The sequence below is a fragment of the Canis lupus genome, chromosome 34 (genome assembly GCF_003254725.2).
Source record: "Canis lupus dingo isolate Sandy chromosome 34, ASM325472v2, whole genome shotgun sequence".
In the NCBI taxonomy this organism is placed as follows: domain Eukaryota; kingdom Metazoa; phylum Chordata; class Mammalia; order Carnivora; family Canidae; genus Canis; species Canis lupus.
Window position 1 is genome coordinate 2,767,442 of NC_064276.1, and position 27,166 is coordinate 2,794,607.

General features: G+C 37.4%; 1 protein-coding gene across 5 annotated transcripts in view; it reads left to right on the forward strand.

The window, feature by feature from the left end:
* Nucleotides 1–27,166, forward strand: part of CTNND2 (catenin delta 2) — a 924,458-nt gene that overhangs the window by 291,375 nt on the left and 605,917 nt on the right. The window contains exon 2 of one of the 5 annotated variants that reach the window (XM_049105630.1): nucleotides 19,094–19,189. The exons of 3 other annotated variants lie outside the window; for them this stretch is intronic. In XM_049105630.1, the coding sequence (XP_048961587.1) occupies nucleotides 19,181–19,189 (9 nt within the window). In that variant the 5' untranslated portion in view covers nucleotides 19,094–19,180. Of the gene's footprint in view, nucleotides 1–10,938; nucleotides 11,263–19,093; nucleotides 19,190–27,166 lie in introns of those variants that run through there. One more of the 5 variants, XM_049105631.1, reaches the window with a different exon arrangement.

Here is a 27,166-nt window from a genome sequence, read left to right on the forward strand (position 1 = left end):
ACCTAAGTATATTTTAATATGTGCCTGAGCACTTTTTTGTAATTAGCTTGGTAACTTAACTTCCTAAATATGAACTTTGGTATAAATTAGCTTTCTGTTATTAAAATCACAATATCTTTCTGGTTTTAGATATTAATACCTAATTGAAAGGTTATTAAAATCAAAAATGATAATTTATGTAAAACCATTTTGTAGACTATAAGGCAATAGATGTTTATGTGGTTATCATTATGATATATTTTCTCATTAGGAGAGTATGAGTTATTAAAATCTTAATGAGTTGTGAGAAGTGAACAAATATTAACAATTAAATCTAATAAAATAATTTCAATAAACTTACAATGACTAAGAGTTTTCAAACAGACCAAATTAGAATTTGGAGATCTACATTTTATTTTTTTAATGAGCTATATTAAATCTGTTCCAATTATTTATGGCTTACTATGATGCCTCTTCCTTTCAAGGACATTTTCTGCAGAAGAAAATAAGATTCATCTCTAGCAATATATCATTTTCTATAGTATTATAAGAAGGATTCTGTGCAAAAAGTTGAGGAGTCGATTCTCATAATGCCAATTAGATCACAAACAGAAAAAAAAAAGGTGAAAGTTATGCTATGGAAAAAAAAAAAAAACAAAATATTTGTAATACTAGGGTCTCCTGTAGTGCTCAAGTAGTATGTTGCTCAACATTATGTGCATGTGAGATGTATGCATGCGTGTTCTTCATGCATATATCAATACAGATACATATTCACATGTTCCTGATTCTTTCGCGTCAGAGATGAGCTAATCTACAATATTTCTACATACCGTATTACCCTAGAGAAATGTCTTTGCTGCTTTACACAAATTGAATTGTAGTATTTGTTAGATTTAGAATTCTTTACGTTCTTTTCATTTACTTCAGCTGTTTATTTGCGAACTCTCAATGTCACCAGGAGGCAGACGTTCATGGATGCCTTCACAGTGTTGTTCCTATTGCATTTTTATCACCAATACTCTCATTACCTTCGACTTCTGTGCTATTTCTGCTGAGTTAATTGCTGACATTTCCTTCCAGATCAAACCTTTCATTACCAACATCATTGTCTGGAAATGTTCTGCCCAATAATTTTGAAATACAATTTCCTGCGCTCGTCTTCATTTTAAAAGATATGCACATATATTGTTCCACTTGTCGACATACTTTCTCAAGTCAGAAAAATAAAACACATAGTGTACTTAATAAATCTGCAGAAAATATTCAGTACTTTTATACATAGGTAGGGTTTTTTTTTAAAAGATTTTATCTATTTATTCTTGAGAGGCAGAGAGAGAGAGAGAGAGGCAGAGACACAGGCAGAGGGAGTTGCAGACTCCATGCAGGGAGCCTGATGCGGGATCCGATCCGGAATCCCAGGATCACACCCAGGGCCGAAGGCAGGCACTAAACTGCTGAGCCACCCAGGCTGCCCGGATTTTTTTTTTTAATAGTTTCAGAGTGCCTCAAACATTGCTTAGATTTTAGGTGGCAGCGAATGCTTTCACATGCTGATTTAAAACACACACACACACAACTATAGTGTGCCCACATACTGATTTATTTATTTTTAGAGAGAGAGTGAGAATGGGGATGAGGGCAAGGGGAGAGAAAGAATCCCAAGCAGACTCCATGCTGAGAGCAGACCCTGATGAGGGACTTGATCTCACAACCCTGAGATCATGACCTGAGCTGAAATCAAGAGCCAGGTGCTTACCTGACTGAGCCACCCAGGTGCCCCAAGCAGATAAAGAATTTTTAAATTTCTAGGGAAGCCTGGGTGGCTTAGCGGTTTAGCGCCACCTTCAGCCCGGGGTATGATCCTGGAGACCCGGGATTGAGTTCACATCTGGATCCCTGCATGGAGCCTGCTTCTCCCTCTTGCCTGTGTCTCTGCCTCTCTCCCTCTCTCTCTCATGAATAAATAAATAAAATCTTAAAAAAAAAAGAATTTTTAAATTTCTGTATATAATAACCTTCATGACCTTTAAAATGATAGGCAAAACCATAGTTGGTGAAGGATTACTTAGTAGGTAGACTAAACTGGAAATAACTCTGGGATGCTGACTCCCCTAAGAATCTGGCTGATTTTTAGGAAACTGGTATTTCTCATCAGAACTTCCTTCCTTGGTGGGAAACCGGGGGGTTAGGTGGTCTGATTCTTCATTGCTGCACAAACCTTGTAAGAATGTAATGGTGCTATGGCTTTTAAACAGAACTCCAGAAGATAAATTTAAAACCTTGTAAGGATAATAAGGATCTCTAGGGGATAAAAAAACAAATAAACAAATTATTTTTTTAAGATTTATTTATTCATTTCAGAGAGAGAGAGAGAGTGAATGGAGCAGGGCGAGGGGCAGAGAGAGAGGAAGAGAGAGGAGAGAGAGAAGCTGAGGAGCAGACTCCCTACCGAGCATAGAACCCTGTGCGGAGCTGGAACCCAGGACCCTGAGATCATGACCTGAGCTGAAATCAAGCGTGAGACACTTAACCGACAGAGCCACCCAGGTGCCTCAAGAACACGAGTTCCGAATTTAAAGGCTTACATTCAAATACAGGTTCTATTAAAATCTGTGTGATTTGGGACACATTACTTAATCTCTCTGAATCTCTCTTCTCATCTTTAAAATGAGACAACAACTTGCTCCATTTAACTGTCTATAAAAATAATGGCAAAATTCCACTCTATGCTTAAGCTGCCATTTTAGTACAACAAAAAAGCCAGCAGTTCCTTATCATATGAGCATATGGACAAAGGCAGTTTCAGGGGTGTTGAAAGTGAGTCCTCATTATCCATTGGTGATAAGAAGCCATCTCTTCTTATTCTCATTATTATTTTTTAATTTTCTGTGGATTGAGGGGAGCATATTTCTTGAGGCCAAATTTTGAACTTAGATCAAGAATGAGAAAACATAATGTAAACCTACAGAGCTAGGTGAGCCTCAGTTTTTCATCCAGTCCATCGGATGATATAAGAAGTTTTGAAAATGCCTGGGAATCACTTTATTCCAGATGGAACTGCCGTTATGAAGACCACAACCTTGGAATTTAGGAACTTTAAAGAACTGTAAGCAAACCTTATAGGCAACTTAGCAAACACTTATTTCAAAACATGAAGTATCAATTCTAGAACCAGGTGAAATTGTATCATACAGTCAAGGCCTCCATTTTTGGACACCAGGATTTGGGCATCACTCAGAAATATGGAGAGACATATTCAAAACATCTTGTAGAAAAGTCTAAGTAATTCTCAAAAGACAGTATATTATTTCAACAAATGATAAGATACTGATCCTATTGTGATTCACACCTGTTTAATAGACAATGTTACTATCTGCAAGCAAAGTCCTTTCAGCAAAGATCAGTTTGGATTTGCTTAGGGCGACTTCCTACCCTGCTCCACCCACTTCCAATCCCACCATAGGACAAAGACGGAATTTGGAGATTGTTCTTAGGCATTCATGAAGAAATGGAACATAAAATATACTACAATTCATTAAAGATTGCTGACCAAATATTGAAATGTTGCTCTCAGTTAAAAAAAAAAAAGTGCTGACAGGCCAACAAAAAGCACAAAGACGACACCAGCACCCTTGAGTTACAGGAATACTCATATGGAGCCTATATCTCCACATATAATTTCCATTTCCATGATAGCACCGCTGGCCTTTGTATCTTAAGGTTCCAAGATACAAGTTCAGTCTTAAATTAGAGGACGGGACGTTCCAGGCTAAAAGTAAGAAAGTGTGCTAATCCCCAGGGAGAATATATCCTACAGGGAATAATTATACCAAAATATTTATATAATTCTGGTTTGATCTATCAAAATGTATAGTTTCAGGAATTTTCTCATTTGTTTTCAATGTACCCCTTCAATTTTCTGAACCTTAGTTTATTTTATTTTTATTTTTTATTTTTTTTTGCGAAGAATATTTTTTAAGTATTCTGTTTGGGTACTGTCTTAGCCTAACACATTGTGGGAAGAACTTAAAATGCTTAGTCATGCGCCTTTCTTGTTGATATTCCTTAGGCACCTCGGCCTAGGGCAATGACGTAATACCCACGTCCGCCCAAGAAACAGGGCCCACTCTGTTTTGACAGAGTATTATTCATGATCACCACTTACATAAATGTTAGAGAATATTGAATAAAGACGGAAGCTAATTATGCAAAAAATCGAAACCAGTACTCTTAATACTGGGAGATTAAGATACAATACTCCTAGCAGTCAGATAAATTGAGTTATTTCTTAGAAGATAACTTTTTAAATATGTGCATGAGATATGGTAAAGAGTAAAACATGACAGATATTGTCTGTTCTGCCATAAAGAAACTCTTCTTTGTAATTTAAAATGTTGGATTCTGCCAAGAATGTGTGTGTGTGTGTGTGTGTGTGTGTGTGTGTCAGAGAAAAGAGACAAAATGCTTTAAAAATGGGAACTCTTGCATTTACAAATGAGAAATTTGTGTTTCTTCTTATCCCTATTACTTAGAAAGTGCATATATTCATAGGAAAAGTAACACATTGTGACATTTTAGGAGTATTCTATATAACAGATGTATTTCTACCTCTAATTAATTAATGTATTAAAAAATCATATTCTAAATTCATTCTATTGGAGTTGTTGCAGTTGTGCATTTGGTAACTGGGGATTCCTGTCTCCAAGCTTTGTTTATGCCAAAAATATAGATTCATATGGATTTCATGGATTCATAGTTGACAGCATTAGGAATGCCAAGGGGCTTGCTGAACCTTTACCTGATGGTCAACTGCACATCCTATTTGAGAAACCACGAGTGCTTTGAACATAGTGAAATTAATTTCATGGCAGGGTAGAGCGCCACCCCTGAAAATCCTCTGGTCTTCCTAATCCCTCATTGCATGAGCTCTAATTTAAGGCATAGAGTGAAGGAAGGCATGTGATTTGTTCAGTGTAAAAGGTCTAAATAAGAGGTTTATATCCCAGTAGGGTGAATAATCGCCACAATATTTTATTGAGGGGATTTAATATATATAGCCTACATTCCTAGTTACAGAGTTCAAATTTACACTGATTCGAGATCATGAGCTAGTGTGTGATGTCATGCATTTCCAGCCTTTTAGTACCCAGTGTCCTACTTCTGAGTGTGTCCCACACCAGGTAGCGATGGTTGAGCAGCAGCAGGCAGCGTGGGTTTTCAATTTTATCCAAGTAGCTGTCACTACCAGGGCCCTAGGCAAAAGTCCAGAATTGTTTGTTTGACTTGCTTCTTTTTTCTTTTCTCCTCTTTCCTCTAACATGGCCTGGAATACATTCTGGCTATGGGCAGCAGAGATAACTGCAGACTACAAATGAAAAAAGCTGAGCTGGCCCTAAAAATATTACTCCTTGCAACTATTTAATTGCAAAAGAATCTTTGTGCAAAAGCTTCACCATGCCCCTTGAAAGGCAAACTCAGTAATTTGGCTGTCAGTCATTTGTCATTTTATACCTTAGGGTCTGGAGGGATAATAAATAGAATTACAAGAGTTTTATACTGGAATGCTGATTCTGAGAAAATAAAAAACCAAAATTTCAGGAAAGAGTCAAGATTTTTAAAAAAATCTCTTCTAAAGATTGTTTTATTAAAAGTATAAAACTATTCATATTACACTTACTTGGAAATCACTATAAAGTCTGTCACTTGTTTAGATTGTTAAAACTTTCCTATATTAATTAATGCTACTTATTCTTTTATCTTGCTCTCAGTGGTAGTAGGTAAAAGTGACCAGGACATTAAAATTCTTGGAGTATTTTAATGCAGTTTCTTTCTTTTTGGCCCAAGAAATTAGATCATTTGTGTAGAAGGGCACAACATAGTGAATTATTATAAACTGATGATGCCACACCAAATAGTGATTTCTTCTTCCTTATTTAGTTCTACTTTTATTTTGTAAGACTTAAAAAGTTTTAATTTTCATTTGAAATAAACTGATAAGAATATTGCTGGAAAACCTCTGAGGTTAAAATGGTATTTTTCTTTTTCTTTTTTTTGAATCTCAAGAACATTAGTAGGTAGATAGTGTTCTGGGTTTCATTCATGCCTGTTATCTAGGATTGAAAATAATTGAGGACTTTATTTTTTCTGAATAATATGCATTCAGAAGAGTCCTTGTATCATGAGGTACAATTTGCTCAAGATCATGTGCGCAAGACTCAGCTGAACATGATGTTTGGTTATTGGTTTATTTTATTTTATTTATTTTATTTTTATTTTTTATTTTATTTTATTTTTTATTATTTTATTTTATGTATTTTATTTTATTTATTTTATTTTATTTTATTTTATTATTTTATATTTATTTTCTGAGTAGTCTTTCATTGTGCATAGATACCATACTACATTTGTTCTTATTCCTGGGCATGTCAGGAGTATCTCGCTGGGGCTGATATGAATATTGCTGGTATGAGCATCATAGTGGATATCTTTTGGTGGACATATGTGCACCTTTCTGTTGAGTATATACCTAGAAGTAGAATTTCTGAGACATAGATATGCACATGAAGAGCTGTAGCAGGGATTGAAATACATCAAATTACTTTTACCATTTTACAGTTTTACAGTCTCTGAAAGTTCTGATAACACTTGATATTTGTCAATATTTGGCATTTTGTCTCCTTTTTTTTATTTTAATCATTCTAATGAGTATATATTGGCATCTCATGGAGGTCTTAAATTTGCCTATTCTTTTGGAGTCATAAAGTCAGTCATCTTTTATCTGTTTATTGCCTATGTGGATAGCCCCTTCTGTGAAGTGCTTGTTTAGGTATTTTGACCTTCTTAATATCAGGTTGCCTGTCATATACTGCATTTTGGACTTTTGTTGATCATACAAATATGTCGATATAGTTACATATACAGACACACCGAAAGAATGAGAATATTCTTTCTCACTGGTGCCCCTTCACTTTCTCAATGGTGTCTTGATAAGCAAGATTTCCCAATTTCACTTTGGCACAGTCTATACCTTTTTAATTCTTTTTATGGTGAGCACTTTTTGCATTCTGCTTAAGAAAGCCTTGGTTCCTTTAAGGCCATGCATGTGTTCTATATTTTACTCTCAAAGCTTTACTGTTTCATCTTTTATATCTCGACTGATGCTCTATATGGCACTAATTTTTGTATAATTTTTGAGATGGAGTGAAGGTTCATTTTTTCACCAGATAGATACCCAAGTGAAAGCACCATCTTCCCATTGTGTGGCAGTTCGATGGTTCTTACAAATTTGACATAAGTGTGGCTTGTTGTAATTCTCTCCTGATCCACTGTTTTGTTTGTTTCTTCTTATATGGATGCCCTGTGGTCTTAAGGACTGCTGCTTGTAATGTGCCCCTGATCTGTAGGTTCTGTCTCTAGATTTGTTTCCTTTCTTCAAGACCACTTGCTCTTCTTGGCCCTTTGCATTTTCATATAAATTTTAGAATCCACTGTCCATTATCCCAGCCACTCCCAGCCCAGAAAAACACAGCATGCCCAAGTTTGGATTAGAATATAATGTATTAAACCTATCAATTAATCAAAGGAAGTTGAAATCTTTACAGTGTTAAATCTGCCAACTATAGCATGGTGCATTTCTTTCTTTCTTATTTTATTTTATTATTTATTCATGAGAGACGCAGAGAAAGGCAGAGACATAGGCAGAGGGAGAAGCAGGCTCCCTACAAGGAGCTGAACCACCCAGGTTGCCCCTAAGCCACCCAAGTGCCCCACCTGGTACATTTCTATCATACTATGATTTGTGTCAGCTTAAATTTCAGTAGCGTTGTGTAGTGGTTAGTGAGGAGGTCTTCTATCACCTTCACATGGATTTATTCTTAGGTATTGGAAGCTTTTCTTTGTTATCTATAAACGTTGTTTTAATTTCTTTATTGCTGATATACAGAAAGATAACTGATGTTTTTGTACATTGGCTTTTTGTTTTTGTTTTATTGCTGAAGATCTCCAGTGCAATGTTAAATGAAAGTGATAATAGCAGTGAATAACATTTCCTTTATCTCCAAGGAGAAGTTTTCAATATTTAACTCTGATTGTAATTTTTAGGTAGTTATTTTTCATATCAAACTGAAGGGATTGCCTAGTTTGCAAAGATTGCTTTTTTAAAAATTATGAATTACTGTTGAATTTTGTGAAAAACACATATTTATGCTTCTTTAGGATTTAGTTTAAACTATTAATTATGGGGCACCCAGGTGACTCAGCGGTTGAACGTCTGCCTTTAGCTCAGGTCATGATCCTGGGGTCCTGGGATCGAGTCCTGCATCAGGCTCCCCAGAGGGAGCCTGCCCCTTCCTCTGCCTATATCTCTGCCTCTCTCTTTGTGTCTCTCATGAATAATTTTTTTAAAATCTTTAAAAAAATAAACTATTAATTATGGATATGCCACAATGTTCAGTTTAATCTCTTTAGTTTCTGGAAACAATAAAATCAACCAAAAATGCAATAAATCAGTAATACAGTTCCATTTACAATAATACTAGGAATAGAATTGACCACAAACTCAAACAAAGATGCTACACATATGTAAATATCACTTTTCAGATATCATACACTGTACAGATTTCATTTAAAAAAGAAGAAGAAGGAAGGATGGAAATATGGAAGGGTGGGAGAGAAGAACCAATGTCTGTGACTCAGAAACCTTCACTGAACACTGAGTTCTAAGGATATGAGGGGACACAGAGAAACAGGTAGCCCTGTGGAGAACAAGCTCCCACAAGAAAGAATCATGTCGAAATGGGAGATGTTTCAAGAACTGCATTTCTAACCTTCACTTCACTTATACTCAGCACCTCTCTGTCCTCCTCAATCTGTGATTAAACAAAAACTGAGCCAAGGTGAGGTTACTGTAACCACCAAGGAAGTTATAAACTGAAAAGTTTAAATATAAGACCATGGACTGACACTATCACAAAAAAGTAGGAAACGAAGAAATCAGAAACAGAAGAAAGTAACATCACAGGAATATAAAAAATGTAGAAAAAGTGTAACTGAAGAAAAATTAAATTACTCCCATGTAATATCTTTTTAATATCTTTTTTATAGCCTAAAGTAAGTTAGAATCATGAACAAAAATGAAATCAAAGAAATGATAAAACAAATCAGGAATGGAATAATAAAAACAGGCAACACTGATAGAAAAATAGGAAAAAATAAAGCCATCACTTAACGGAAACCACATTCAGATCATGAGAAAGCTTAAATATTGCAGAAGTCAAGAGGACTGGTATGAGGAAACAAAACAGAAGAGAGAGAGAGAGGAAAAAAAAAGACAACAAAAGCAACCAAGAAGAAGATGATAGATATGGAAGAGAGAAAACCTGGAGCTAATGTGTGGTTCTTGCCACAGGAGAGCTCTTTTCTTAAGGGAGAGTAACATTGGCCTGCTTTTTAAATTCTCTTCTTCAGTTTTTAGTGTCTGAAGGAATCTGAATGATTTATTTGCCAAAATTGTATATGACTGAAGCAGAACCATGAGTTGTGCAACTCAGCATGTATCCTCATGGAAAATGAAGGGCAACTGTGCTTCTGGAGGCACCAGGAACAGCTAATTTTGGAAGAATGATGCCCCTAGAGGTTAAGGATATTTGTCTATGTTGCAGGCAACAGAAAGTCTTACCAAAAATGCACTGATAAAAAATACAGGCATCCACGAGCCACTCTTGCAAACTATTAGACAGTATTGAGTCAATCAAGACTTAGGTCAAGATGCATGAGGGGTGTAGACATACAAATATTTTAAAAGAGATTCGTGTGGAGAGGGCATAGGATAAGAACTGCCCTTTATAAAAGTAGGTACTGCTTGAATTTTTAGTAAGAAGCTTATACTGTTTTAAAAATAATCAAAACCCAGTTTTTAGAAGTAACTTTGTTTAGTTCTTGTTTGAACTAACACCAAAACCTATCCTTTTGAAACGAGGGATCACAGCGTTTCCTTTCAACAACACCAAGTATTATTCTAACAGTTATAATTGTATATTGTTTTGGAATTGAAGAAAGTACTTCTTCAATAGGATAACGTCTTGTTGATACAGGATCTCATTACATTGGGGTGCTGTCTCGGTTTTAAATAACTTGGCTTGGATCTTCTAATTATAAAATGTGAACTTAGGGTCCATTGAACACACAGTTAATAAAAAAGTGTTTAAAATATTGGAAATCATGGCTAGAGTTGAATCACAGAAAAGACTCCAAGGAGTTTTTGTGGTACTGTAATGGCTGGGAGTGGGTAGGAGTGGATATTAGCGTTATAAAATTGAGCTTTAAAGTTAGCATCCTGACAAGTTCTCTCTTCTGTAAGCCTTCGGGTTTGCTAGAGTTTGCCACATTTTATACTTCTTTTGAATTGCAATCTCATTTCAAAAATAAAATAATTTGAATAAACTTATGGTTTTCAAACTGTCCCTTTTGAAATAAAAACTAGACCAGCTTTGAATATGAACTCTAAGCAATCTTGAATCTATCTCTTGCCTTTGAATTCACCAAGGAAACAAAGTCTAGATTCAGTCTGAGACTAATTTTATGGTTCTGTGGGTTTTTCTTTCTCTCTTCTTTTCTCTCTTTCTTTTTTCTTTCTTTCTTTCTTTCTTTCTTTCTTTCTTTCTTTCTTTCTTTCTTTCTTTCTTTCTTTCTTTCTTCTTTCTTCTTTCTTTTTCTCTCTTTTTTCTTCCTTTATTTTTTTTTAATGTTTGAGATTTAGATAGCTAAGGAGCCAGATACAGATTTAAGGCAAAGGAATGGAAGATCAGAAAACTAGAATTTGCTAGGCAGGCTAGTGGGAGGGTCCTTTTGTGATGAAATGTTGCATAAATAATGCCGATGGGGGTCTAAATTCACTGTTGCCATGGAGACCTTTGTGCCTGGCTGAACTCAATTCTTTTCTCTTTTACGACCGGCTACCACTAGGCTTGTGGTATTTCTGTTGCGTCTTGCTTTGCTTTCTCTTAAACTGTTTGGGAGTGAAAGAAGAAATTAAACTATGATAATTTGGCATCCTGACTTTTTGGAGACTGTTCTTCTACTCCATTCGTGATTTTTGAGCTCCTCTGGGGTTCCTTTTGACCCTGGTTCGGGGAGGGAAGAGCAGGTGGGAGAGTGCTGGAACCCCTGCTTGGCTGGCTGCTGGGAAGGAGGGAAAAGTAGCCCCTCATCTTTGTGACTAGTCCACTTGTTGTTGGCCTGGATTATACTTTTGAAGTATTTAAGGACCATTTGTTTCCAAAGGTAAAGGAGAAAAAAGTGAAAACTGAACGTTTGTTTTTTTAAATGTTTTCATTAATTGATGTTGTTTGTATGATGATTTTAGTTGAAGTTTTAAAACTGTTGAGAGTTATGTGTAGAAAACATAGGTAGAATTTATTTCTGGCCTCACGGTTGCCAGTTTCTTCAGTGTATTAATGTTGAAAACGTAAAAGCCAAATGACTGAATTAAACAGAATGCAGTTGTAAGGATCCATGTGCCATTTTTCTATCAGCTAACCATTGTAATTGTTTAATAATTGTTTTTAGTAAAACTTGGTGTGTCATAGATATATCTTTTAGATTTCTTGCAATTAATGATTAGCCATGTAAATACCCATTTATAATTGATAATTAAGTAATTAAATTTGACTTGGCAATTGTGAGCCGCTTTCTCCCACCTTTGGCACACAATTAAATGAAGAACCTCACTTGGAAAGAAATAAATCATTGAGAGTAAAAGCATAAAAATCACCCAGCCTGTGCACTATGTAAAGGAACTAAAAATTCATTATATTGGACTGCTAACCTGTTGCATTGCATTCCCTGTCTTACAGAGTATTCGGTTCTCAGTGATGAGCCTTATATTAGAACTGGAATACAATAATTGCATGTCTTGATCATTCTAAATGGTGTAAATGGGATGCACAAATTGCATAATTATAGAAAATTTTACCACACAGTGTTTCCAGATTGCTTTTATTCACGTAACTCATTGAGAGAATCATTGACCAAAATTTACAATGACTTCATAGATTTCACCTCTTCTGCCACTGGAGTTGGGAGTATATTTGTGTACACAACAGGTGAAAGAAATAAATTAATTTCTGAAAGCTGGGGGATTCAACAGGTGGCATTCTGTGGGAATTGTATGTTAGATTGCTATATATTTATGAGATAGGCATACATTGTAGATTTGTGAGTAAAGTGAAATGGAATGAGGATTCAAAATCTTTAGGTTTTTATCTTTAGTGTTTTCAAATGGATGGTAAGAGTCACAGAATGATTTCCAACTTAATTGTGGTAATCACAAGATAGAATTGCTACTTGATTAATACTATTTGAAATTTGAATGACTTTATAACTCAGATGCTGAGTTACAATGACCAAATTGACATAAAGAAATTATTTATTTTTATTGGGAACATGTTATGGCACATGTTTTACTATTTTAGTTGACTCACATGGGTATGTTTCATTTTAGAGAAACTAACAAGGACTCGAAGACTTGAATATACTATGGGGGTACTTCTTAGTAAATATTTCATTTCAGTTAATTAAAGGTAAAAGTTTATTTTGATCATATTAAAGCTAAGAAATCTTTTCATTTTTATGTGATGTATGCAACCCTCAAGGGTATCCATTGAGAATAGCTACTGAAGAAAACTTTGACCTTTGAAAGTGTTTCCATGCCTTATTTAATAACACTGCCTAAATACAAAGGTAAATGACCATGAAGCTTCACTTTGGGCAAACAGTGTCTAGGCACTCACACTTTGTGGAAAATGGATGTAATGGATTCAAGAGACATTAAGTCTTCAAACTATAGGGGACAGAATATGAAAGTGACCCAAGTAGTTTTTAAACAAATAACAAGTTAACTAATTACATGGTGTGATTGCCCATTACCTTACATTGCTAAATATAAATAGTTTATATGAGAAGAAAATTTAAACTATTAAAAAATTTTTTTTAAATCCAGATGTTTATATGATGTGAATGCATCTGACAACATGCTAAATCAGGTCCTTCAGAGGCCATTCTGAAGCATAAGCAGAGATCAAACAAAATGTGATTTAAAAGAATTATGCATTTTGAGGATATTCAAAGGCCAAGTTGCAAAGTCTTTTCTGAGCTGTTTTACTTATAAATTTTATGCACATAATTAAGAAAAATAGTTTTGTGAAAAAATACACATACAGACAGACAATTCTAGGTTTGGCCTAACTCAGGATTTTATTGATAGGTAACAAAATTACAGCTAATCTATTTGATCAAAAATTCCAGTTAAAATGGTTTAGGAACAAAAATCTGTGTTTGTGTTTCTACAAGAAGCTATTAACATGTGAATTCTGATTTAGAGTTCTTTTGTATTTCTGATATCTTACAGTACCTCACACTTAGCAATTCCTTATTGAGGCCCCCTCTATCTACTGTCTGCTAAATATTGTACACCATGTACAAAATGGAAAGAAGTATTCCCTGGAGTCCATGAACTAAAAAATCTGGTGGGATTGCAGATGTGAGAACTCCTAATTGTACTGCAGTAAAACACCTACTTTAATGGAAGCATGGCTGAGGAGAGCGTGCAACAGCATTCCACTTTATACAGTATCTTAAAATATGGTTATTTGATCTTCCCAACCTGAGATGAAGAAAGATTAAGTGACCTGCACAGTAAAACTGTTAAAGAATGACTCCAAGGATAATTTCTAATTAGCAGCCACGGAAATCCTTTGACATCATAAATACTATCATGTCACTACTCTATGCAGAGTCAAAGTCAAAGGCCATGTAGTCGCTGAAGCCTCTTGGTGATGTGCTCCCTGTCACCCCATCTCTCCCACATTTCCTGAGTTTTCCCTCCTGCCCACTTTGCTCCAGCATAGAAAACTCTCTGCTTTGTGTAGAACGTGCTCCCAGTGCATGGCCCTTGCATTTGGTGTTTTTCTCTGCTGAAAACAGTGCATCCTTCCCCTCAGCCTGAATCCAGCCCAGCTGTACACATGCCCCCCCCTCCTCGTGTCTCTCCAGCAGAGGCCACCTTGTCAATGAGTCCGGTCTTGATGACCATATACAAGTTGCCTCCCCATCTTCTTTTCCTGCATTATTTTTCCTCCAATGCCTTTACCACAGGTGGTGCTCTAAGTAATCGACTGGTACAACTTATTCCATGTCCATTTTCTTCACCAGAATGTAGACTCTATGGAGGTAGGGGTTTTTATCTGAATTTTTTTTAATTGATGCATTCCCAGCACCTAGACTCATGTTTGCCTTACTTATTAAATGAAAAAATGAAGAACTGAATATAGATTTCCTGGTGCCAAATATACGGCATTCTACTTTGTTGTTGTTTTTGCAGATTTTAAAAATATAGTAGAAAAAAATCGAATTTATCACTGACAACCCATTATTGTAGCATAAGTGTGAGAGAAAGTGGCCAGATACAGGCAGTGGATTCGTAATTACTCCTGTGCCAACACTCAGCCAAGTTACCTGTATCACAGAAGAGGGGTTGAGAATTTCCCTTCCAGTGTGTGGTCAATGGCAGCAGATGGATTCTTAGTGAGAAAGCCCAGTGTATTCTCTCCTCTTCCTTCCTCTGTCTGTGGAAGCTTGACTAGTACCTTCAGCTTTTGTAGCCATCCGTTGATGTGGCTGCTACTGTAATACTCCAGCTGTCTCTAAGGTTTGATTTATCTGCATATTTTCCAAAGTATTTTATAAGGAACACACAATTATACACAATCTCTAAAATATTATATATTTCTTTTTGTCTTCAATCAGTGGCCTAGATTATTTATATGATCATATTCAGTTAGCAGTTCTGTTAAATGAAGTTCTACTCAAAAATCAAAATAAATTTTTGGGATAAGAATTACCAATCAATATCATGTCCATAGCGGTATCTCACATAGTGACCATAATTAACGCTGGCTCATCTGGAAAGCATAACAACAGTGAGTATATGTTTGTCATTTGTGCATCCAATCACCTGCCTCTACCTCATCAAATTGCTGCTACATTTGACACATTTAATTAAACTTAGCACTTGTGGTTTTAAAAATAAACTTTGCAAGTTCTAATAATTTAATAAACAACTACAGTGTGGCTAATTACATAGTAACCTTCTCCAGTATGCAAATATGTTTCAAAGACGTGAGAATTACTTCCTCGAGGAGTAAGTGTTGAGTCAGTCTGTGGCTTCAATAGTACTGGCTTATTTAAAAAGAAGAAAACTAATTATAAGTGTTGGTCAATTGTCTCCTTGTTTCTGTATAAGGCAAATAGATGGTTAGAACCTTTCTGTATCCCTTAAGCCTCAGCTGTTTCCATGTCGGGTGTAACATTTGGCTACATATTCCTCCAATGAAAGTAATTCCAAATGTCATTATTTGTTGCCTGGCTTCCACATTATTCACACATCCCTTCTGTGTGAATTTCAGCTGTTTCAATTCATTTAATGTCCTCATGCTCTTCTGAACCAACTTCTGGTAATTTTCATCAGCATTAGTAGAATTTCTGTGAGAGATACTATACTCAGTGTTGAAATGGAATTGTAATTAAATGTGGGTGTTAAGACTGAGGCTTATCTACACCACATCACCATGTAGCACTTCTGCCAGAAATTAGAAACTATAAATATGGAGGTGAAGATGACAAAGAATTTATAGAAGGGCACTTTGAATGAGCTGTGGGGCTGTGTCTACATACATAGGCCATAGGGTTGTTGGCCATCGTGCTTCCTTGGTCCTGACATTAGTTGGTGGACTTTGGCATATTACAGCATATATTTGGCAAATGTAGTGTACGGATATTGGTCAAATGTCATGCATTTCCCTTTTAGGAACTTATTTAATCTCTAGGTATATGGGAATTAAATAGGAACTTTGAAGTCTTTCATTTAAAAATTTATAAAGTGACGCCTTGGTGGCTCAGTGGTTGAGCATCTGCCTTCGGCTCAGGTTGTGATCCCAGGGCCCTGGGATTGAGTTCCGCCTCGGGCTCCCTGCATGGAGCCTGCTTCTCCCTCTGCCTGTGTCTCTGCTTCTTTCTCTGTGTCTCTCATGAATAAATAAATAAAATCTTAAAAAATATGTATATAAATCTGGGCTGCTTGGGTAGCTCAGTCAGTTAAACATCTGACTCTTAATTTAGGCTCAAGTCATGATCTCAGGGTCATGAGGTTGAACTCAAGGGGCTCTATGCTCAGCAGGGAGTCTGCTTGAGATGCTCTTCCCTTCTCTCTTCCTCTCCCCCTGTTCACAAGCTCTCTCTCAAATAAATAAATCTTTAAAAAAATAAAAATTTATAAATCCGGGGCACCAGGATGGCTCAGTTAGTTGAGTGTCCCACTGTTGGTTTTGGCTCAGATCATGATCTCAGGGTGCTGGGAGGGAGGCTGCATGGGGCTCTGCACTCAGCTGGGAGTCTCCTTGAGGATTCTCTCTCCCACTTCCTCTGACCCTTCCCCTACTTGTGTACGTTCTCTCTCTCTCAAATAAACAAATCTTGAGAAGTAAAAAATAAAAATTTATAAACCGACCCTTCCTTTTATTTGTTACTGCTTTGAAATAACAATTGATATATTTATTGAGCACAGCTAGTGTTTGCTTGTATCTCATTAAATCCTCACGAAGGCCCTGTACATTAGATATTTCCCTATACTATATAAGAAACATTAAGCGGATTATTTCATTATATGGCATATCTGAGGTCCAGAAAAAAAATACAAGATTTTGAAATCATTTCTGCTTAACCCTGCAGCTCCCTGCCCTTTTGCCTTTTGTCCAATGGCACTGTTCGGTTTAAGCATCTCACTTAGATTGTGGAACCTATGTAGATTTTTGCCTGTTCGTAGATGCCCCCTGTCCTTGCATTGCATATCTCTCCTTGTTTTTGTTTACTATTTACCTCCATCCATGTGCTCCAGGCTGCTCTCTCTTTTACTATAAACTGTTGGACCCACCAACCTGCATGTTCCTATTTAGAATCCGGCAGGGCTAGGAGGTCAGGGATTGGTCATGCTGTGCTAGGTGCTCTACCAGAATAAGTTTGAACATGTGTTATAAATGCAGCTTCCTGACTCAGCGTCTCAGAGGCTGGATTGAACATATGCTTTTCTAAGAGGGTCCCTAGAGGACTATTGGGCCCAGGGACATTTGAGAACCACCTGTCTAATCTGACAGATGCACAAACTGGCTATGAATGAGGTGGGTGGGAGGACAAGTTCAAGGTTGAACTGAGAGTTTCTTTTTTCTTTCTTTTTTTAAAAGATTTTACTTATTTATTCATGACAAACAGAGAGAGAGAGGCAGAGACACAGGCAGAGGGAGAAGCAGGCTCCATGCAGGGAGCCTAATGTGGGATTCGATCCCAGGTCTCTAGGATCACACCCCGGGCCAAAGGCAGTGCTAAACCGGTGGGCCACCGGGGCTGCCCTGAACTGAGAGTTTTCTGCACAGGACTGGGGCAGGAGAAAGATCAGGACAGTCCCATCTGCCATAGTAGAAACTCTTGCAGGTTCAAAGCGATAAGAGATTGGAGGGGGTCACTGGTATCTGGTGGACCTCAATCTTGTATTTTTCCAGGCCTCCTCTCAGCCATGTGTATTTGTGCATACAACATAAGAGAAGGAGAGGGAGATAGGCAGACAGAGGGGAAAGCACCGTTAGCCTGATGTTGTGGTGTCCTCTCCATTCTGTGGTCTTCTTCTTCCTTCTCCCCTCACTGCTTTCATTTGCAGCCATTGCATGGCTTGGCTGATTGTGCAGCTTTGTGACTCTCTGTGATAAGTCTGTGGATACTAATATTTCTAAAGCATCTCCTAAGGATATTTTCAATTAAATGGCATAACATAGTTATTATTACAGTTCTATTTACTGGCCTTCTACTACTTGCCAGCTGCTGTCCTAAAGTCTAGGAAAAAGGAGTTACAAAGCCACTGCTTTCATGGAGCTGCCATTCTAGTAGGGACCAGAGGACAAATCAGTGACTGTTACTGCCCGCACTCCTCCTCCTTTCAAGAGAACTAAAGTGTGGGAATTGAGTTCCTTATAATGACGTAGAAGCTGTGCCCATCCTAATGAAACCTGATAAGTTTATCCCTGGCAGTGCTCCGTGAGACTTTTCTCTTTACTCTCATTTTTAAAAGGAAGCCAGGCCAACAACTTTCTTACCATCCATGTCTACAAGGAGACGTTGATATGTTGGGCTAACTTGAGAATATGTGTTTTCAGTGGAGACAAAATTTTAGTGTATTTAACCAGGTGTGATATAGGCCTCTCAGGTGTGGGGTAATGGGAAAAAACATGGGCCTGGAGGACAGAGGCTTAGTTCTATAAGCCGGCCCCAGTGCACTCCAGTTGTAGGATTCTGAGAAAATGTGGGCACACTCAGTTCAAAACTTTCCATCAGAATAGCGATCCTCTTATCCCTGTGGCACAGATGTGATGTAATGTCACTTACAAAGCGTGACTTCACATGGTGACTTCCCCTTCCATCTGTGGAACACCATGTTATTTACTGGCTCTGGGTTATGAGCGGGTATGTCTGTGCTGGAAGTGCTTATTCATGTTTTGGTGACGCGTTACTCATCGTGGAACAATGTGGATGTTCACAGCTTTGGAAGGCAGAACTCTCAAGGGCTTTCAAGGTAGGAGGTGACTCTGCTGCCCTGAGCCATACCACCTTTGTGCAGAAAGTCCACCTCTAGTACTGCTGCACAGTGCTTGGTGCAGCCACCAGAGAGTCAGTCAGCCTGAATGCACTGCCAAAGCTTGTGTTAGGTGATTGCCACCCAGCTCCTTCTTTTGCTTTACTTTTTCTTTTCTTGCTTTTGGTTTTCAGCTTGTTTGGTTGTTTATTTATTTATTGAGATATATTTTGAGAAAGAGCAACCCTGTGGAATCCATTCCAATTCCAGTATTAATTTTATTTCATTTTATTTTCTTCCCTGGTATGTCCCCAAAGGGCTTTGAAGCTGCTGCTGTCTACTTCCTTAATCCCTCTGCACCTGATCTTCCTTACCTGCAAAATTAAAGGCTTCAACTCTGATCCCTTCCAAATGAATAGGATTTTATTATCTCTCCTACAGGGGCTTCCTGGTGCTGAGTCAGGGTACAACTTTTAGCTGTGGAGCAAAGAAGACTGGCTAAGGTGGGATCTCACCTGGAGCCCTAGCATGCCTCTGGTATGCCCTGTCTCTCACCCCGGGGTCTCTAACCTTTCCTAATTTCACTCCTCCAATTAGTAAGTCTCTTGAGCAAGAACAGCCATTATGTGTACATTTATTTGTACATGATATTAATGTACTACTGTACCAAAATTCAGATGTTAGACAAGAGGATAAAAATCTCATGTGAGAGCAGTAAGAACAGTCATTTAAAATAGAAGTTCACACCTGTACTTGCCCTGCCCCAAGGACTTGCCTCGGACTTGTATATGCCCACGTCAGAGAAGTGTTGCCATGACTGAGCTGCACAGCTCAACAGTGTCAGGAAAGTTATCAGATTCAAATTCAAAACAAAAAATAGGAACATTTGTTAAGTTTAGCCAACTATCCTTGTAAGACTACCCTATCTTGATTATAACCACATTTGAGGTCAATGATAAAGACAATTGTACAGTCATGAATGATTGTTCCTAATTTGTAAATAAGCACATAATTACCTCCAGGCATTTTGCAGGTAGGGTGCCAATAAGACATTGTTGACATCACAGTGTGCTGCATCTAGGTACTGGAAAACAATCCAAGGTTATGTTGTTCTTCATATGCCAGTGACATGTATTAGGCATGTGCTTATAATATCCCTTTGGATACACTGTTTTGTGGATGGTTATCAACAGAAAAGGAGGCTGGTGGAAAAGCACTGAGCTATGTACTTTCTTTTCAAAACTATAATCAAAGAACTAGGCTGAGCTAATGTCTTCAAAGCAAGCTTATAGAATCTGCAGGTTTCCAAGGCTATTAAAATATGCATACATTTGGTACAGAATCAGATTTCAAGTAAAGTCTAAAATCCTGAAAAAAATATGAGATAAAACACAAAGTTTACAATTTGGGATACATGTCTAGCCTTGTCTTATAGGCTCAAAGATATCAAATGCAGAGATATATCATATAATGGAAGACGGTTTTGCAGCAGCTTAGGACAAAAGTACTAAAGGCTTAGTTGAATTCAAATTTCATATAAGGCAACTATTTGGCAAGGTTAAGAAAGCTAAAGTAGGGATCCCTGGGTGGCGCAGTGGTTTAGCGCCTGCCTTTGGCCCAGGGCATGATCCTGGAGACCCGGGATCGAATCCCACGTCGGGCTCCCGGAGCATGGAGCCTGCTTCTCCCTCTGCCTATGTCTCTGCCTCTCTCTCTCTCTCTCTCTGTGACTATCATAAATAAATAAAAAATCAAAAAAAAAAAGAAAGCTAAAGTAATCTTAGGTTATATTAGTGGAAGTTCAGTTTCATTGCTGTAAGTGGTGCTTTTTTAATTTTTTTTTATAAGTGGTGCTTCTAAAGTACTTGACACTTTCAGACTGTGTGTGAAATAGCGTGTGGAATGATGGGTGTTATGAATGAAGAGGGATGGAGATTGACAAACGAGAGACCATGCAGAGGTGTGGCCAGAATGGTGAGACCCCTAAAAACAGTGACGGGACCTCTGAACTGCTCCTGTTTAAATCAGAAGAAAAGATGTGCTTTTCAAATATTCAGATCTATGGTATCAATGAAAAAGTTAGTGTAATACTTTGGTGAATCAGAAGACAGAACTAGAACAGAGGTCAGAATCAGAATCAATCATTAGGTTGTTACAAGAAGGCATGTTATGGTTTTGACAACCCAGGCTGTCCTTCAGTGGGGTGGTGTGCATCTGAGTTTGAGCTGCTATCGCTGGTCGCTTTCAGGGAGCAACTATATGAGAGACAGACTCTTCAAGGATGACAGATGATGATGAGATGGCCTTCTAGATGCCATCCACATATGAAATCCTTAGTGACTTTTCAGACATTACATCTAGATTGATTAGAACCAGATGCAGTTTGGGTGTGTAAAAGTCTAGAGAACCTATAATGGTATGTATGGCACCTATGTTTCTGCATGCTAAGGTTTCTGGAGGTAGGAGGGAGAAGGTGAATTTTGAAAACATTGCCTAGGTGATTCATGGCAAGCTTAAGCTCAGCCGTCCATCCCTGTAAGATCCCCTGTCTTGATTATAACCAGATTGGAGGTCAGTGATAACGGCGATCATACAGTCATGAATGATTGCTCATAATTTGTAAATAAGCACATAATTGAGACAGAACAAGAATAGGGAAGTTAGATTGTTCACTTAAGTATGTATTCTTCCTTGTGCATAAGACATAACTTAAATATATATAGAATGTCTATTCCCTTAACTTAGCAACCAGCTAACTACGGGCAACCTATATTCTTCTGTTTCTTCATCTGTGGAAGAGAAATAATAGTCTTTATAATAGTGGTATTATTAGTATTATTAGGAGTAGTATTTTCTAGATACCTCAGAGTTTCAATGGAGTGGAAAGGGAAGGAGGAGGTTGCTTTGCTAGGAATACAATGGCCCAACTTTATCAAAATGGGAAGGTTTTTTATGTTGACTTTAGTAGGATACAATTCGTTTTTCTTGAATAAATACAAGTTCTACAGGTTTTATTAAATACATGTCTTATTGACTATTTAATTTCAAACTGGACTATTGCTTTTCCCACTTGAATACCAAGGGAAAAGTATTTGCGAGAAAATTGGCCTAATATGTACAAAACAGCTGCTGGCATCATAGCAGCTTGCTGCCCTGCTCTGCAGCCAGGGAGGCTGGTATTCATTAGCTTTGCCCTCTCTATCAGGTAAAAACTGCAGCTGATGGAAATTACAGTCCCCAGTTTCAGGGGACACAAGGATAATTTGGCTGCTCCTAAAAAGGCATAAACAAAATATTGGCTAAGCACAGACAGATGTTAAGGTTATACTCTGTACATGAATTCATGTACTTGAATTCACTTTAATGGAGTTGAGCTTATGGTGTAAGATCTTGCAGCTCATTATAACTAAGTTGTTATGGGCTGCTAATTTGCTAGAAGCTGCTGTATCATGAGCTAGCCCAACTGCCTTGATGGGTCTCCTGGTAGTTAATATGGATTAAATGTGAATCTTTTATTTTTTCCCCTGTGGTCTCACATAATGATATTAGCTTGTCTACAGTGTGACAAATTCAGTGTACCAGGAGCATCTGGTACACTATCCTTTATGACTGAAAATAAGCCTGCAAACTCTATAATGCACATCCATTAAGACACTTCTCCATATTGGGGAGATGTAGAAGGATGACGACCATGGAAGGGATTTATTGGTCACAGTTCATTTTGCTCCAGTGTATATAAACTATCTCAACAGTGGTACATTCATCAGTGCTACATTCCTACAAGTTTTAGCTTGATTACCAGGGTGCAAATATGGATATATTCCTTCTTAGACTGAACTTAATTTATTCCCAGCAAAGGAATTCAAAAAGGAAAAAAAAATAAAGGGAAAAGAAACTAAATTTTCACAGCTTGAATATAGGTTTAAATTCAGTCCTTTGAAGTTGATCTGGGAATGGATCACACAGAAATGTTCAAGTCATGAAGCTACTTTAGTAAAGAGGGTATTTTTTTAAATTGAATGCGTAATGTTTTAAGAAATGAGAAGTGGAATCAGATCCTGTTGTACCATTTGGATTATGTTCATGGTTTAAATTTGTTACTACCTAAGCAGTGAGGAAATGTGAAACAAGAGAGGTGATATACATATTATGTAATTTATCAAGAATAGGGAAGGCCATTGGGCTAGCTGTTGGTGTGTTACTATCTCTGCTTTACCACTAGCTGAGTAACCTTGAATTATTCACTTAACCTCTCTCATTACTAGCTCCTTCCTCTTTACACAAAGGGGTTATATTTCCTATCCTATATTATTCATTGGGCCATTTGAAGAGAAAATAAATAGACTAACAATACGGTTGTTATTATACAAAGAGTAAAACCATTATACTATTGTATTAGGGTACAATTATAATAATAGCTCCCTCTTACCTGATGTCAGCCTTCTGGTAACCTCAAGTCAATGGTAGATGTGGCATTAGCAATTAAAAATGGTAGATGTGGCATTAGCAATTAAAAAACACTCTGGAGGCAATAAGGAATAGGAGCTCTGAAAGGTACACCAAAAAAAAAAAAATCACCGGAAATGATTGTCAACAATATAAAATAAGCAGAAGAGAAATGAGACTATTTCTTTGGTTGTAGGAACCAATAGCTGTCTGTGGCCACCGTGCCAGAGGACTTTACTGTGTTGACCTAATTATGAAAAAACTCTGCAAGAGACAGGGACATTTAGGGACAGGCAAACTAACATCCTATCAGGGCAATGTCCTTGTAATGTAGCAGGAGATCCATGTTAACACGAAAGACCTTACCATGTCAAAAACCAGTAAATGGTATTAATTATTTTCTTATCAAATGAGTTCAATAAAATTTCAAAGAGTGTCTTAGTTGGAGTATGGAAATAGATGAAGTGGTGCCTCACATTTAATGAATGAGGAAAATCAGGATCATTGTTGAATATTAACCTCTTACTGAAATAAAAACTTCCAAGATAATTTGTCTGGTCCTATACTCCAGTCAAACTGCACTCTAATTACTTCCTGAAACACTTACATACACAGTCAATATTTGTCTAATTCTGTGCCTTAAATCATGCTGCTTCTTCCATTTATAATGCTTTTCCTTTACCTTTTCACATGCTCAAGTAGTAAACTCTCCTTGTCCACCTCAGGTGCCACCTTATGCACATACCATTATCCTTGAATTCCTTCTCCCTACCCTCTCCCATCTTCCCTAAATCGATGTTGCCTTTGAAATTCATTCATATCTGCCTCATCACAATTTAGCATTTTACTTTGTATCTAGGTAGCGATGCACAGATTTCAACTCTTTTGCTAGACTTAAAGCCATCATCACCAAGATCTCTATTAGAGTTCTCAGAGAAACAAAAGCAATAGGATATATAGAGCTATATAGAGTGAGATTTATTATGAGGTCAGAATGAGGTGATTGTAGGAACTCAGAAGTCCCACAGTCTGCCATGTGCAAGCTGGAAGCCCATGAAAGCTGATGGTATAGTGGCAGTCCAAACTCAAAGCCCTGAGAATGAGAGCAGTCCATGGTGTAAGTTCTGGTGCAAGTCCAAAGGTCTAGACAAGTAGGAGTGCCAGTGTCTGAGGGCAAGAGAAGATAAATGTCCTAGCTCCTATAGAGAGAGCAAATTTGCCCTTCCTCTACCTCTTGTTCTATTTAAGCTCTCAATTGATTGGATGATGCCACAGCATTGGTAAAAGTGATCTTCTTAGTCTATAAGATTCAGTGCCAAACTCATCCAGAGTCACCTTTACAGATATCTCTATGGAATAATGTTTACCAGTGATCTGGGCTCCCTTAGCCCAGTTATGTTGACAAAGTTAACCATCACAGGATCCATACCCAAACTAATTTGGAACTTTCCTATCTTTGTTATCCAGCACCTTGCAGAATGCTTTGCCCATAAATATCAGCCTTCCTACTGTTACTTTATTCATTCATTCCATAAATAATTATTTGGCATCTACTGTGTGGGTGGCATTAGAGATTTGGATGAAAAAGGTAGCACTGTTTTTGCCTTGGAATTTAACATCATAAAAACAGTGACTCCAAAATAACTGGGGCTTGTGGTTTGCTGGCAGGCAAGTAAGTATTGACGGCTCAATCCCCATTTTTGGTTGCTGTTAGTGAGATGGCGGTATGTATTTTGCATTTCATTTATGTGCCACAGAAATCTGATATTGTAGTACTGACAAGATATTAACCAGCAGTGTCACTAGACTATTTGGGACAAATTTACATTTCCAGGATCTAATGAAAGAACTCCCTGGAACTTTGGGGCCATCGAAGAGACTTAAGATATCTCCTAGTCCTGAAATACCAACAGGCACTCAGCTCAAAGAGCTACTGGTAAAATTTATTAGAGAATTTTATGTTAAGAAGATGGTAAATCATGGAAAAATTGATTATTCTACCATCCAAATGTTGGAGCATAATAGTATATGAAAATGCCAATTTTTAGAATTGAGAGTTTTGTTTAACATAAATTTTACAGTCTGGCAAGAGAACTTTGGGGGCTAAGTCAATAGAAAGCCAGTATCTGGGATCCCTGGATGGCTCAGCGAGTTAGAGCCTGCCTTTGGCCCAGTGCGTGATCCTGGAGTCCCAGGATTGAGTCCCACATTGGGCTCCCTGCATGGAGACTGCTTCTGCTTTCTCTCTTCTCTCTCTCTCTCTCTCTCTCTCTGTGTCTCTCATGAATAGATAAAGTCTTTAAAATAAAATAAAATTATCAAATAAAAAAAAAAAAGCCAGTATCTCCTGAAACTTTTCTCAGAATCAGAGAGTGTTCTTTCACGCTCTGAAAAGTACTACATTCTTTTCTTGGTGGCCAAGCAAAGGAATAATATCTTTGAATATGGGAGAAACTAGGTTGCAATTAGCATATAAATTGTTTAATTGTAATTAAGCACTAGTAAAATTCAGAACATAATGTGGTGAGAGGATTCAGTTTTTGTTAATTATTTTAGGCTATGTCTGTAATTTCAAATTAATAATACTATATTAACTTGGAAAAGTCTGTGTTTGTGTAAACAAAAAAATATGAATAGAGACCACCGGTTAGATTATCTCAACACATTCAATTCCTCAAATTAATATCAGGACTTAACAGAGATGTCATGATGCTTGTGGCAATAAATATTTCCTTTAATGTTATAGAATATTGAACCATTGAAAGGTTAAATGTTAGGAATTATTAATTTTTAGTCTTAGGAAATGAGTCACTGAAAGGTTCTAAGTACATAAAAACAGATCACATTTGTTAATTTTTTTAAGGATGACTTTTGGCTATATTATGGAGAACAAAATGAAAGCAGGAATGAATAAGAGCAGACACTCTAATTAGGAAAATGAGTTCAGGTCTCCAGGCAAGAGATATTGGTAGTTAGAATTGGAGTGGTGACAGTGGAGGTAATGGACAAATTGGAGAGGTGGAATTGGTGGTTACAACTCTGTCTCAACTCCAGTGTGGGTTTTCCTCCCACACCAAGCAATTATCAGATACTACCTGGGTGTCCTACAATTCTGACACTGTCTATCTGGGGGTAGCATCAAATCCCACAAGGACTCAGTCCTACAGGATTGCCCCTCTCTCCTGCAACACACACACACACACACACACACACACACACACACTTCAGATGCCATTGGCAAGTCTGGGTTGTCACCTGTTCTTCTAACCAACATCCAGCTGTAGATTGGGTTCAATTATTTTCCTAGAGCTGCTCACAGATCTCAGAGAAGCTTTTACTTACTAGATTACTGGTTTATTATAAAAGGGTATAACTAAGGGACAGCCAGATTGAAGAAACACACAGAGTGAGGTATGGAGAAAAGGCTCAGAGCTTCCATGTTCTCTCTGAGTGCATTATTCTCCCCAAATCACCAACCTGGAAACTCTTTGACCCCATTATTTGGGGTTTTTATGGAAGTTTCATTACCTATGTATGATGATCAAATCATAGACGATTGATGATTAAACTCAATCTCCAGCCCCTATTCGCTTCCTGGAGACCTTGAGGTGTGGAATTGAAAGTTTCAACCCTCATATTACATTGTTGGTTCCCCTGGCGACCAACCCCCATCTTTTGGTGTGGTTCAAAAGTCATTTCATTAACATAGCAAAAACCATCACGTCATTCCTATCACTTAGGAAATGTCAAGGGTTTTAGGAGCTCTGTGACAGAAATGGGGTTGAAAAACACATATATATTTCTTATTATAAATTACAATATCACGTTGGTATGTAATGATTTCTTGTGTATATATGGAGAAGATAAAGTTTAGAATCATAAACACATTTGGGGATTAGGTAACGTGGGTAAATGATAGTACTATTGACTGAGACAAAAATAGCAGAGTGAGAACAAGTTTGCAGGTTGTCTATGATGTCAGTTTTAGACACGAACCTTTGTGTTTTCCAGAGTGGATGTCAGTGGCTGGTTGTATATACACCATTTTTGGTTATTGAAACTGTGGGG